The sequence below is a fragment of the Ornithorhynchus anatinus genome, chromosome 4, assembly GCF_004115215.2.
Source record: "Ornithorhynchus anatinus isolate Pmale09 chromosome 4, mOrnAna1.pri.v4, whole genome shotgun sequence".
Lineage (NCBI taxonomy): Eukaryota > Metazoa > Chordata > Mammalia > Monotremata > Ornithorhynchidae > Ornithorhynchus > Ornithorhynchus anatinus.
Genome location: NC_041731.1, coordinates 8153895 through 8168362, shown reverse-complemented (window position 1 = coordinate 8168362; position 14468 = coordinate 8153895). Strand labels below are relative to the sequence as shown.

The window sequence follows — 14468 nt, the reverse complement described above, 5'->3', positions numbered from 1 at the left end:
CACACAACAGGGTTAAGCACTTACCATGTGCCAGAGACTGCACTAATGATAACAATAATAATAACGGTGGTATTTGTGAAGCTCATACTATGTGCCGGGCACTGTTCTAAGCGCCGGGGTAGATACGAGATAACCGGGTTGGACACGATCCCCGTCCCACGTGGGGCTCACAGCCTTAATCCCCATTTTACCGATGAGGGGACCGAAGCACAGAGTCGTTAATTGATTTGCCCAAGGTCACACAGCAGACAAGGAGCAGGGGCAGAATTAGAACCCATAACCTTCTGACTCTCAGGCCCGTGCTCTATCCACTAGGCCGTACGTATCTGCCTGGGGATTCATTCATTCCATTCAATCGTATTTATTGAGCGCTTACTGTGCGCAGAGCATCGAACTAAGCGCTTGGGGAAGTACAGCACAGCAGTAAAAACAGACAATTCCCCATCCACAAGGAGCTCACAGTGTAGGGTCCGGGGGGGAGACAGACGATTAAAGAGACATCGACATAAATAAATCCCAGCAAGGTCAGAGGGCGAGGGCGTCATCATTTCAGCAAATGCCGGGCAAAGAGCTTTTCAGATATTGTGTCGTCTGCGGTCTGTTCGCAAGTACGTGAAGCTTTTCTATTTTTTGTTTTTAAGGTGTTTAATGTTCCCAGCAGACGGGCAGATCAGATAAAGGTATTCTATTTTATCAGGGAAGCGGCCCGGCGTAGTGGATAGAGCACGGCCGGGGCGTCGGAAGGTCATGGGTTCTAATCCCGGCTCTGCCACTTCTCTGTTGCGTGGCCTTGGACCAGTGGTTTAACTTCTCTGTGCCTCAGTTACCTGTCTGGAAAATGGGGATTGAGACTGTGAGCCCCTTGCAAGTCAGAGAACGGGTCCAACCGGATTCGCATATATCCACCCCAGGGCTTAGTACAGGGCCTGGCACATACTAGGCGCTTAACAAATACCATTATTATTATTATTATTATCATCATTATTATCACCCTGCCTGAGCTGTGTCCCTGCAGTTCCATCCCCTCCGTCCATCAGCTGGTCTATCTTCAATCCCTTCTGCTGCATACACAAGCCAAGCCGGCGGGGCCGGTCATTCCCCAGGTCCCGGTTCCTCCTCTGAGAGGGGCCAGAGGCCGCCGCCTGGGGCTGAGATGGGAGCGGCTTGGCGATCCTTGCCCGCCGCACCCTGGGGGTCGAGTCTTCGGCCCATCTGGGGGGGGTCCACCCCCTCTGACTGTCTAGGGTCGGTGGGCAGGCCGTACCTGGGGGACCCTCGAGGAGCCCTACCCTCGTTTCTGAGTCAGAAGATGTGTGAGGGGCAGATAGGGTTACAGTCACAGGGACCCCAACACGTTAGGACCTAGGGAAAGGGTGAGGAGAGGTTGTCCCCTGGTTTGGGTTGATTCGGGGGAGCCAGAAGAGGATGACAAACAGGCCCAGCGGAGGGTGAGGATCTGCCCACCCACCTTGAGGGATTGGATCCCTCCTTCTTGGACCAAGAGCCCAGCCAGACATCCCCTCTCCATCCCTAAACCCACTTCCCAATTCTGTGACCGGGACATAAGACCGCCTCCCACTCCCTTCCTGTCCCTGCTTCCCTGGGACCATTTTTTATTTTATGGCATCTGTTGAGCGCTTACTATGTGCCGAGCACTGTACTAAGCCGTGGGGTAGCTACGAGATCATCGGAGTAGACACGATCCCTGCCCCGGGAGGGTCTTAGAGTCTAACTAGGAGACGTGATAGGTTTTAGCCCGTTTTACAGATGAGGAAATGGAGGCACCAGTAAATACAATCGATTGTATTTACCGAGTGCTTACTGCGGGCGGGACACCGTATTGAGCGTCACAGAAGAGGGGAGGTCGAAAGGCAGTGTGCGACTAGATCGGCAAGATCACGGGGTACGAGGGGGAGTCGATCCCATCGATCGATCGATCGATATTTATTGAGTGCTGACCGGGTGCGGGACACTGCACTGAGCGCTTGGGCGAGCCGGAGCCCGTCGGTGACGTCGGAATGACCTCGTCCGGGAGATCGGGGGTCAAAGGGTGCTGCTCGAGGGCGGGGGGGGTCGAGGGGTCAGAGGGCGATGTCCTCCTCATACACCGAGAGCAGCAGCAGGATGGCCCAGCCACCGAGCAGCCCCACGTTGTGGAGCAGGAAGAGGAGCCGGGGCCGCGGGTCCTTCACGCTCAGCATGGCGGGAAGCTGGAGGGGCGGGAGGGGCGGGGGAGCTCAGGGTGGCTGGCTCCGCTCCTCCCCCGGGCCCGGGTCTCCCCGCCATCGACGCCTCTCCCCGTCGGCCTCCCGTTCCCGGAGTCCGCGCACCGCCCCCCGCCCGCCCCCGCCTCAACCCCGCTTCCCGGCTGTCAGTCAGCCCGGCCCCCGGCCCGCACCATGTCGCAGAGAGCCACGTAGAGGAAGAGGCCGGTGGCCACCGACAGGATCCAGACCTCGAAGTCCCCTTGGGCCCCCACGGCCAGAGCCAGGTAGAGGCCCAGGAAGGCCGTCAGGGCCGAGCCGAAGTTCAGCAGCAGCGCCCGCCGCACGCTCAGCCCCACGTGCAGCAGCGCGGCGAAGTCGCCTGGGAAACGAGGGGCGCGGGGGCGGTCGGTCAGCCCGAGGGACACCGGCCTGACCCCGAGCCCCGTCTCAGCCACCTCGGTGCCGCCCCCCGGCCCCCCGGCCCCCACCCCGGCGGCCCAAGGCACCGACCCAGCTCGTGGGGCAACTCGTGGCAGAGCACGGCCAGCGACGTGGCCAGACCGGTGCTCCAGGAGGAGGAGAAGGCGGCGCCCACCGCCAGCCCGTCCGCGAAGTTGTGCAGCGCGTCGCCGACCGTGATCATGTAGGGCAGGACCTGTAACTCTGGGAGGGTGGAGGGCGGAGGGTGGCGGTCAGGGCACGGGCGAGCCCGTCGTTGGGGGGCCCGAGGGCTGGGGACGGCTTGAGAACGGGGGAGGAGAGGGGCACGAGGCATCTCCGGGGGGGGGCCCGGATCCCGGGCTGGGGCGGGACGGCTCTGGACACGGGGCGGGGAGAGGGCCGGGTGGGACGGGGCGCCGACCGCGTGGCCCCGACTCACCCCGACTGGACTTCTGGGTCTCCAGGCCGCCCTGCTCCGGGTTGTCGATGGAGACCTGAGGGAGGCGGATGGGGAAGCCCGGGTGAGTGCGGGGGATGATGGTGGCTCTGGTGCCACGGAGGGGTGGGGAGGGGTGGACGGGGCGTACCAGGTCAGCACGGGACCCCTCCGGGGATGGCTGTTTCTTCAGCTTCAGCTCGTTCTGTGCCATCTGCAGGGGCAGCCCACGATCGCAGTGCCCGTCCGTCGAGTCCTGGGGGACGGACGCGGTCGCTGGGAGCACCCCTGGGCCGGGCCGGCCGGCCCCGCGGCCCCTGGGGGGTTCCCGGGGTCCCCGCCCGGTGGCCCCGGCTTCCCCGCTCTCCCACCTTGTGGCCGTGGGCTCCCAGGAGGCTGAAGAGGGATTCCAGAAGGAAGAAGCTGTAGAAGCCGCCCAGCACCACCAGCAGCCGCCACACCGGCTCCACGGCTTCCGGCCCCTCCTCGGCCTCGTGGGAATGCAGGCCCAGGGACCTAGGGGGCGGTGGGCGGGGTGGGGGGGGACGGACAGTGAGGGACGGGGCGCGGGACGGGACGGAGGGGAGCGGGGTGGACCGGCCTCAGCTCGGGGTCACCCCCCCACTTCTCCGGGCGTGCTGGGGAGGAGGGGCCGGGGGCGTCCGGAGCCGGACTACCTTGGGGATGAGGTGGAGGACGGCGTCTCCGGTGAGCGAACCCACGGCCAGGCTCAGGAAGGTCTGGGTGACGTAGCGGGAGGCGGCGGCGCAAGCGGAGCAGGACAGGAAGACGAGGCCGACGAGAGAGCCCAGACAGACGAGCAGGGTCGCCAGCGACCCGTACAGGTACTCTACGGGAGTGGGGGGCACAGGTACCGGGGGAGGCAGGATGGGTATCCTGTGGGGGAGGGGGACGGAGGGAGGGGACAGACCGACCGGGGCAGAGAGTCGGGTGCCCCGCCTCGGGGGTGGGATTGGAGATTGGCAGAAGGGGCGGGACGAGGGGAGGGGACGGGGACGCCCTTCGGCCACTCACTCTCCGTCTGGGTCAGCCGTCCGGCCGACGGGGCCGGGTCGGGGGACGGGAGGCAGGCTCCGCTCAGCTGCTGCTGGACGAGCGCCGGACTGAGCCGAGCCCAGGCCGCGGGGGAGACGCCTCCGGCCCCCGCTATCCCATACACCTCCAGCAGCTCCGACGCGCTCAGACACACCTGGGGGCACCGGGAGGGTCAGGGGGCGGCGCCCTCGTCTGGGGGCGCCCCCCCCCAGCCCTCCGTCTCCGCCTCACCGTGTCCCACACTTCGCTGGACTCCCGAGACTCCCCCGGCCGGGGGCCGTTCCTCCTCCTCCTCCTCCGTCGCTCCGAGTGGCTGTGGTCCACGTGGTCGTGGTGGCCGGGGTCCGTGTGATCGTGGGGCTGGGCTGAGGCCTCCTTCCCCACCCTTAGGTGTCCCATCAGGGCGCTCAGCTCTGAGGGGGGGAGAGGGACGACCTGGGCTTAGCTTGATCCCCCCGCCCCCAACCACCAACCTCCCCCCAAGTGGTTTCTTGGCCCCGCAGCACCAGGTTTTCAACTCCTCCCCGGCCAGGGCCCCACTCGGACCCCCCCCGCCCCTCCCGCCCGACTGTGGCCCCGGACCCTCCTCACCAGTCAGTGTGAGATTGCGGGACTCATTGCCGACGTGTCGGAAGACGTAGTCCACGAAGTAGCCCGGTGGGGGCAGGGCGTGGAAGCAGGACCCGGCCAGGACGTGGTCCAGCAGGGGCGGCCAGCAACCCCGCTCTGGCCCCCGGCCCCCGGGCCCCGCGGCCCCCGCCGCTTCTGCCAACACTTGGCCGGCATCCACACAGGGCTGGGGGGGGGGTCGAGGGTGTCGGGAGTGGGGAGAGACGGGCTCAGAGCCGAGCAACGCGGCCGAGCGAGGTCCTCTCTCCCCCCAGGGCCGGCCCTCAACACCTCTGGGTCCACCCTCCGCCGCCGACGCCCAGCTCCCCCCGCCGGGCTCGACGAGGTGAGACGGAGAGAACGCCAGCGAGGCCGGGGGGGTCCCGGAGCAGGTCATCCCGGGGCCACCGAAGCCCTCCCCCCCGCTCACCTCGGAGCCCCCAGGCTCCGGACGGTAGTGGGTCAGGACCCTCCTCATCAGCTGGCTCAGGAGGTCGGAGTTCACGGCGATGTCGGAGGCGGGGGCCGGAGCGGGCAGGGGGCCGGGGTCGTCCGGAGGTCCTTCCAGGTGCCGGAGGAGGGCTTCAGCCCGAGGTCCCCAGAGTCGGGCCGTGGCGTCGGCGCACACCCCGAGGGGGTCACTGAGATAGAGCAGGGCCCCGGCACTGAGGCGCGGCACATCCCCGGGGCCCAGCACCGGCCCCTCGGACCTCCCCAGCAGGGCCAGCGCGTCCTCCTCGTTCAGGCACTGAGGGCAGAGACACCGAGTCGTCAGCCAGCTCCCTCCCACAGCCCGGGCTCTCTGGCCCGAGCTGAGCCTAGCGCTTACTACAGTGCTCTTCCCATAGTAAGAGCTCAATCGCTTGTCTGCCGTGTGGATCACTGGCAAGTCGCTTAACTTCTCCGGGCGCCTCACTTGCCTCATCTGTAAAATGGGGACGGAGACCGTGAGCCCCACGGGGGCCGGGGACTGCGTCCGACCGGATTTGCTCGTATCCCTCCCGGCGCTTGATACGCTGCCTCACACATAGTAAACGCTTAACGAACACCGAAATGATTATTATAAGCTGGGCAGGGATGAGGGTTTTCGGCTCAAGCCCGGCTCCCGTGGGGGAGGACTCTGGAGAGTGACGGAGCAGCTCAAGCCTAGAGGGGGGCCGGGAGGAGCAGGGGCTCAAGGACAGAGTTCAGTCCCGCCCTTCCCAATCCTCCCCTCATCTTAGGTTGTCCCGTCCGGGATCGGGGTCCGGGATCGGGACAGATTCCGAGAGGGGCAGGGGAACCGAGGTGGGGGAAACAAACGGCGGAGGATCCGGGTACCCTGCCGCACCCGCTTCCAGCTCGGGAATGGGTCTAATTAAGGTAGTTATTAAGCTCTTACTTTGTGCCGAGCACTGGGCTAAGAGCTGCAGTAGGATCGAGGTGATCAGATCGGACAGGGATCTCTGTCCTAATCAGGGCTCACAAACTAAGGGGCAGAAGCAGGGTGGCGGGGTTAACTCCGGGTAGAGGGGAGGACCTGACTGGACTGACAGAGAGAGGGGGAGAGTTGCCATCTTCTGTGCCTCCCCTCTCTCCCCCACACCCCGGGGCGGGATGAGGTCAAGAGATGGACAGTCCTCCCCGGCACCTCCCATCTCTCTCTTCCGCCTCCATTAGCCCTACCAGGATCTGTATCCCTTCCAAGTGCCCCAGGTCAACTTTCTCAGAGTCAGTCCCCAGGCTAGGCAGGGCACAACCGAGTCTCCGAGAATCCCTCCTGGGGCTGAGCCATCTCTGCCCGGGGCCTTCCCGGATCCGGTGATTTCACCAGCAAGAGCCGGGGCAGGAGGATGCGGAGGGGGGGAGGGGGGGGAGGCCGGGCCCAGTTTTCATTCCTCCCGCCCCGCTTCTGGGACTGAGGGCCGGGAGACGTGGAGGGAGCTGGGGTTGGGGGGCAGGAGCCCCTGGGGTGCCGGAGGAGCCAAGGAAAGGCCCTCCCCACCTCCGGCCAGGTCCCAAAGGTGCGGAGGCTGTCGCCCCCTTCCCCGCCCCCCATCCCACCCCCGGCAGAGGAATGCAGGAATGTGGCAGGTGGTAGCCTCGGGCTCTCCAGGGAGCTGGGGGCGGTGGGGAGACTTGGGGTGGGGAGGAGGAGGGGGAATCGATCCCGAGTGCAGCACAAACACTCTCTCCATCTCCAGCTCGCTTCCAACTTGGCCTGGGCGGGCCGGGCCGAGACGATGGGGCGGACACCCCAGGCTCCGCTAGGCCCCAATCCAGGGTCGGGACGCCTAATTGGGGGCGGGGGGGAGGTGAAGGCAGGGGCACGGCCGAGCCGAAGGTCCGGGCCGCCTCCCCCGACCCTGGAGAAGGTGGCAGCGGGGCAGGATCGGGACGGGGGCTGGGCTGGGTTGGGGCAAGGTCTGGGCAGGGGCAGGGCAGGATCTGGGCAGGGCGGGGGCAGGGTCGAGGCCGGGTGGAGTTTGCCCGTCTGGGTGCCCTGCGCTCCCGACCCGGTGGGGGCAGAGGGCGGTGGGGGGAGGGAAGGGGGGGCCGGAGGGGAGGTCAGAGGGCAGAGTGGGGGGGAGGGGGGGGAGGCCTTACCTTTCCACACGGCCCGGCGGGGCAGTGCACACGGGCCGCCAGGGTATTTAACACGGAGCCCAGGGTGGCCCGGCCCAGAGGACCGTCCCCGTCGGCCAGCAGCGCCAGCAGGCTGGTCCCGGGCCCGGCCCCGGCCCACAGGCAGCCCCGCAGGCCGGGCGGGCAGACCCCCAGCCAGACCCCCAGGAGCCAGACCCACGGCACCCCCATAGCGCCGCCGGCCCCCCCCTCTCCGGCCCTCTGTCCGGCCGTCGGTCGGTGTCGGCGGGCGGGTCTGTGGCGTCTCGGGGTGGGCGGGCGGGTGGTCGTGCGGCTGTCCCGCTCCTCTCCAGAGGCAGATGCTGCGGGCCGTCGGTGGTTGGGCCGTCGGTGGCGGGGCCCGGCGGCGGGTCCGGTGTCAGGTCCGGTGACGGGCGGGGAGGCTCCGTGCGGGCCTGTGATTGGCCGCGCCGCGGGCGGCCCGAGTTAACCATTCCACCGGCATCGCGGCCTCACCCACATACCGGGCCCCGGGGGCCGGGGGAGGGGCGGGGGGGCGGTTGGGGAGGCCCTGGGGGGACTAGGGGTGGGGGGCCGGGGGGAGACCTGGGAGAAGGGCCGGGAGAGGGGAGGGGGGCCGGGGGACGATTTAGGTGGGTGGGGGGGCGGGGGGAGGTCAGAGGGAGACGTGGGAGAAGGGTGGGGAGTTGGGGGACAACTTAGGAGGGCGGCGGGGGACAGGGCGGAGACGTGGGAGAGGGGTGGGAGGCCGGGGGACAACCCGGGAGGCGGTGGGGGCGTCACAGGGAGACGTGGAAGAAGGGTGGGGAGCTGGGGGGCAACAGGAGGCCGGTAGGAGAGGGGGGGAGAGGGCTGGGGGACGACTTGGTGGGACGGTCGGGGGTCGGGGGGAGACATGGGAGGGGCAGTGGGGGACGGGGGTGGTCGAGGGGCAACTTAGGAGGGCGGTAGGGGTCGGGGGGCAGAGGGCTGGGGGACGACTTGGTGGGGAGGTCGGGGGTCAGGGGGAGACATGGGAGGGGCAGTGGGGGACCGGGGGGGGGCGTCGAGGGACAACTTAGAAGGACGGTGGGGGACAGGGGGCAGACGTGGGAGTGGGGTGGGGAGTCGATGGACAACCTGGGGGGGGCCCGTGACCCGGAGTCTGCCCATATAGGGGTGTCCTAGGAAGGGGGAGAGGGGCCCTTCGCTGGACCGGAGCTAGTGCCAGGCTTCCCCTTTCCCCCACCGAGCTCTCCTCCTCAACCCCAGCTGGGAGCTCGGGAGCGGAGGCCGGGAGTCGGGAGACCCGGGTTCTAATCCCGACTCCCCCACTTGCCTGCCGGGGGGACCTTGAGCAAGTCACTTCCCTTCTGAATCTTAGTCTCCTCACCTATAAAGTGGGAATCGAATACCTGTTCTCCCTCTCTCTTAGACTGTGAACCTCACGGGAGACAAGGACTGTGTCTTCCCTCTAGCATTTAGCACAGTGTTTAGTAAATAGTAAGCTGTTAACCAACGGTAATAATAAAAGTGGTATTTGTTACACACTTACTGTTTGCCAGGCACCGTACACAATGCCGGGGTAGATACGAGGTGATTGGGTTCGACACAGTCCCCGTCCACACAGGACCCACAGTCTTCATCCCCGTTTTACAGGTGAGGCACAGAGAAGCGAATTGCCCAAGGTCACACGGCAGACAAGCGGCAGAGCCGGGATTAGAAGCCAGGTCCTCCCGACTCCCAGGTCCGTGCTCCGTCCAGTAGGCCACACTGGGGGGCAGGCTGAAGCGATGAGCAATGTTCAGAATCACGCGTCCAACCCAACTTGGATCTTCCCCAGTGCTTAATATAGTGTTTGGCACATAGCTAGTGCCTATCGAGCGCCCTAAATATTGAGATTATCATTATACACACCCACTGCTGCTGTGTTTTCGCCTGTCCCTCTCACAGGTCCTGTAGGCTGGGCTGCCTTGGCCGCCCCCCCGCACACAGTTCTGGTCCAGCTAGACGCCTGCCTCTTTGCTCAGTCCTCCCCTGGGGTCAGCAGCCACTTTTGGTCCCTGGGATGGAGTTGGGGGGTAGGGGGTTATTGGGGTCCCAAGCAGATACAACCCACCCTCCACCCTGCACTAGCAAGGAGGCTTCAAGAGAGGCCACAAACAGCTGGGGGTGGGGAGAGGAGGACAGGGGACAGGAATTTGGGGCTCTGAGAAAGACAAGCGGTTCTCCGGGCCTAGTGGCGGCCATGGAAGTTGGCTCAGTACCCGCCCCCCATCCATGCCACCTCTCTTCAGCCCCTCCTTCAAGTTTCTGACCTCAGGTCAGGCCAGACCACCCCCCTGGCGGCCCCTGGGGTGGGGAATCAATCGTCCCCATCACCATGACAATGGCCAAGGGGCTGCACCGCTCCCTGGGCCCTGGGGGATTGTGAGGGGCAGTTGAATTGGAATGGCAGCCCCTCCCCTAGCCTGGCCCCCACCCCACCTGGTCCCGCTAGACCAGGGAGCAAAGGGGCCCCTTTTCCGGGGTGAGGAGTGGGATTCAGGCCGGGGCATGATGTGGGAAGGTCGCCCTGGGGAGCTAAGGGTAGGACCGGGGCCCCTCCAGCCCCGCAGGAGAAAGTCCTTCTGGATAGGGGACATTCCTCTTCCCAGCCCTCTCAGCTGTGGGTTTGGAGAGCCGGTGTGCGGAGAGAGGGAGCCTGCCGTCCCGTAGCACTCTGGAAAGCTGGGCCCCTGGGGTTGGGCTGGACTCTGCCCGGAATCCGCTCCGAACAACAGCAGCAGCAGCAGCAGCAGCGGGGTAGGTCAAAGAGCAGCCCTGAACAGCTCTGCGGCCTTGGCCTTTGGCCCTGCCAGGTAGGGTCCTCGTCCCCTTCCCGGAGGACGGAGGAAGGGGCAGCCCCCCACACCCCCGACCCCTGGCCGGTTTCCCCGGCCAGCCGCGGCAGTGGTGGAGCAGACCGTGACCGGAGGGAGGGGGTCGGGGGAGAGACCCTCTTGAGGCCTGGGAGTCCGGGAGGACTTGGGTTCTTAATGCCGCTCCGCCATTTGTCTGCTGTGTGATTTGGGGCAGGTTACTTCGTTTCTCTGCAACTCAGCGACCTCATCTGTAAAATGGGGATTGTGAGGCCCACGTGGTCCAACCTGATTACCTTGTATCTGCCCCGATGCTTAATTCAGTGCCTGGCACGTAGTAAGCGCTTAACAAATACCCAAATTACTATCATCATTATGAACCTGTGGGCACAGGGGTTTCAAGAGATGCCAGGCTGAGGTGGTCAGAGAGGGGCGATTTACATGCCCACCCCACCACGCAGGTTCCGAAATAGGGGGAAAGAAGAAGCCCTGCGGTGACTAAGGTCACATCTCCTCCAAGAGGACTTCCCTGACTAGATAATCTTTTCCCTACCTCTCCCGTCTGCCTCGGCATGCACCTCAATCTGTGACCTATGGACACTCGAGAAGTCTCGTGGCTCAGTGGAAAGGGCACGGGTTTGGGAGTCAAAGCTCATGGGCTCTAATCCCCGCTCGGCCGCTTGTCAGCTGGGCGACTTTGGGCCAGTCACTTCACTTCTCTGGGCCTCGGTGACCTCGGCTGTAAAATGGGGATGAAGACTGTGAGCCCTAGGTGGGACAACCTGATTACCCTGTATCGACTCCGGCGCTTAGAACACCGCTTGGCACATAGTAAGCGCTTAACGAATACCCACGTTATTATTATTGATATTCTCCCCACCCCCACCGCACTTATCTTTAAATTAGATACGATGAATTACTCATTTATTCAGATTAATGTCTGTCACCCCACCCCACCCCCCCACCCCCGTGGACTGTAAATTCGTGATGGGCAAGGGCTTGGCTGCTAATTCTATTACATTGTCCTCTCCCAGGTGCTTTGCACATAGAAAATACTCAATAAATACCAGTGACCGATCGACTGTCACCTTAGGGCACGTCCCCTCAGACCCCTCCCGACCCTCCCACCCCCGGGGGAATCGGGTCCCTGACTCAATGGGGGAACCACGGGCACTCCCTCCGCTGCCGTTCAGCCGGACGAGCCCCTGACTCAATCCAGAAGGGATAGATTGGACTCCCGTCCCCCCCTGTTCCCTCCTCTCTCAGCTGGAAGAGCAGAACAGAGGCAGGAGGGGGAGGGAACAACGGCTCAGGAGGAAGGCCAGGGATAAAGGAAGGGGATTGAGGGAGGGAAAAGAATCCGTTCTGTTCGGGGATCAGGACTGTGACCATTTCCAGCCAGTGTACATCGGCTTTAAGTCTTTTTCTCTCTCTCTCTACATATATATATATATCTCTCTCAAACACACACACAATTTCACAGACATATCATCCGCTCCGGGCGGGCAGAGAGCAGGTTGGTCCTGCTGAAGCCAAGGCTGTTCAGGAGGAAAGGTTGGCTTGGATTCTGTGGGCACGCTGCCTCCTCTCCGTCTCAGAGGACCATGGAGAGCTCGTAGCCATATTTTCCTCCTTTTTTAAAAAAAAAAATTAAAACGGTACTTGTTAATCAATCGATAGGTGGTATTTATTGAGCTCTTACTATGTACAGAGCACTGTACTAAGCGCTCGAGAGAGTACAACAGAATTAGCAGACCCAGCCCTGCCCATAATGAGCTGACAGCCCAGAGGAAACGCTTACTATGTGCCAGGTACCTTACTAAGTGCTGGGCTGGATCCAGATTACTCAGATTGGACATAGTCCATCTTCCACATGGGGCTCACAGTCTTAATCCCCATTTTCCAGATGAGGTAATTGAGGTCCAGAGAGATGAAGTGACTTGCCCGAGGTCACACAGCAGACAAGTGGCAGAGTCAGAATTAGATCTGAGAAGCAGCTTGGCTTAGTGGAAAGAGCCGGGGCTGGGGAGTCAGAGGATGTGGGTTCTAATCCCGGCACTGCCACCTGTCTGTTGCGTGACCTTGGGCAAGCCACTTCACTTCTCTGTGCCTCAGTGACCTCATCTGTCAAATGGGGATTAAGACTGTGAGCCCCACGTGGGACAACCCTGTATCTCCCCCAGCGCTTAGAACAGTGCTTGGCACATAGTAAGTGCTTTATAAATCCCATTATTATCATTATTACAAGTAACACCGGTTGGACACTGTCGCTGTCCCATGTGGGACTCTCAGTCTCAATCCCCATTTTACAGGTGAGGTAACTGAGACACCGAAGAAGTGAAGTGACTTGCCCAAGGTCACACAGCAGACAAGCGGCAGCAGAGCAGGAATTGGAACTCACGACCTTCCGAGTCCCAGGTCTGGGAGAGCTAGAGGGGCAGGGAGCCCCCGGGAGTTTAAAGAGCTGGATCATCGGACCTGAAATGCCAACGGCCTGCGAAGTCCCGGCTGCTTAAAACTGAGCTAAAACGGATCATGTCTATAAAGTCTGTAAAAAATTTCGATGCTCGTCAACATGGGCAGTCGCCACCGCTGGAGGAAACCCGGAGGGGGAATTCCGAGATTTCATCACTGCCGACTTCTTTAAAGAAGGCAAGAGAGACAGGTGCCCCCGGGTACGGCAAGGGTCAGGCCTGAGATCCGGGGGTCAAAATCCTGTGGGGTGGTGGGAGGGGGAAATCAAACTCATCCGCATTTATTTTAATTGCGTCTGTTCAGTGCTTATTAAGCAGTGGGGTAGAGGTCAATTAAGCAGGGTAGACATTGTCCCTGTCCCACATGGGGCTCACAGTTTTAATCCCCATTTTCCAGATGAGGTGACTGAGGTCCAGAGAAGTTAAGCGACTTGCCAAAGGTCACACAGCAGACAAGTGGCAGAGGCGGGGTTGGTCCTAGGGCCCAGCGGAGGTTTGTTGCTTCGATTTTCCCCCACCCCACCCTTTTCCAAGCAGTCGTAAAGGGGGCAGACCAGTTTGAATGATTCCCAGTTTTCTCTCCTCTCTCCCGAGGGGGAAGGCAGGACGGTAGTGAGGTAGGTGGTGCTTCCGGCTGGCCCTGCCCGGCAGGAGGAGGGACCTCCTTTGTCCCTGGGATGGGGGGAAACAGTGGATGAGGGTTGGAGGGCTCAGGGTCAGTCCTGATCTGGGGAACGTCCTTTCCCCTTTCTCTCCTTTCCCACCCCGGGATTAGGTGGACCGGTGTGAGGTGGGAAGAGGTAGAGGAGGTTGAAAGCGCCTCCCGCTCGGCCCTCCTGCTGTCCGGAAGCACAGGCCCTCTCAAATCTCCCATGAGTCCAATTTTGCACCGGAGGCCGGAAGGAGGGGGTCCATTTTGCCTTTCAGCCATCACTGGGATTAATAATAATAATTACGGTGTTTGTTAAGTGCTTACTATGTGCCAGGCACTGTACTAAGCGCTGAGGAGGATACAAGCAAATCGGGTCGGACACACACTCCCCTTGTCTCACTTGGGGCTCACAGTCTTAATCCCCATTTTACAGACGAAGTAGCCGAGGCCCAGAGAAGTTACGTGACTTGCCCAAGGTCACACGGCGGATGAGCGGCGGGGCCGGGATTAGAGCTCACGACCACCTGACTCCCAGGCCCGGGCTCGACCCACTATGCCAGGCAGCTTCTCTGCATCGCCAAGGCCAACACCTTCCCCCCAAGATCCATCCATCCAACCGAGGGAGCCGGGGGGACCGGGAGAAGCAGCTTTAGGCTCCATAGGGGATGGCCACTCAACTCCATCCTCCTCCTCCTTCTTCTCCCCTAGGGAGGAGGCGGATGTGTCTCTGTCTTTCCCTTCCAGGGTTGCCAACTGCCACGGCCTATTAGCGGCTCGTCATAATCGTCCCCACTGGACTCCCGAACAGCCGCTATCTCCTCCCCCTCCCCATCCGCTGCCCCGAGAGCAGTCTGCTCTCCACCGCTTTTGATCTGTCAGTAAAAGTTTTGAAAGTCGGTGCTTTTTATTCATGCCGCTCGTAAAAAATCACCCAGCAGTTGGCATCCCTGGATCAGACCAATACTCTAGGCTGATGTCACGCCAAGCAAGCACATGGCCCGAGCCTTCTCTGGAGGTCCCTGGTTCCCCCACCTCCCCCTTTCCCCACCGTCGGCAGCAGGGCCCAGCTGGGATCCCAGTTTCTATAGAAAAATGCTCCCTGCTTGCTTTCTCAGGACTGAGCCTTGACCCCGAAATCAATCAATGGTATTTATTGAGCACTTACTT

General features: G+C 62.5%; 1 protein-coding gene across 1 annotated transcript; it reads right to left on the bottom strand.

Annotated features, from left to right (window-relative positions):
* Positions 1-1788: 1788 nt before the first annotated feature.
* Positions 1789-7738, bottom strand: SLC39A4 (solute carrier family 39 member 4). Its single transcript, XM_029062533.2, has 12 exons — positions 7336-7738; positions 5180-5497; positions 4732-4936; positions 4372-4553; positions 4120-4294; positions 3760-3934; positions 3456-3597; positions 3236-3340; positions 3088-3142; positions 2718-2870; positions 2399-2586; positions 1789-2210 (listed from the first exon to the last, which is right to left on the bottom strand). Exons 1-12 carry the CDS (start codon positions 7543-7545, stop codon positions 2082-2084), a joined length of 2037 nt encoding a protein of 678 aa, XP_028918366.1. The 5' UTR covers positions 7546-7738; the 3' UTR covers positions 1789-2081.
* Positions 7739-14468: the final 6730 nt, after the last annotated feature.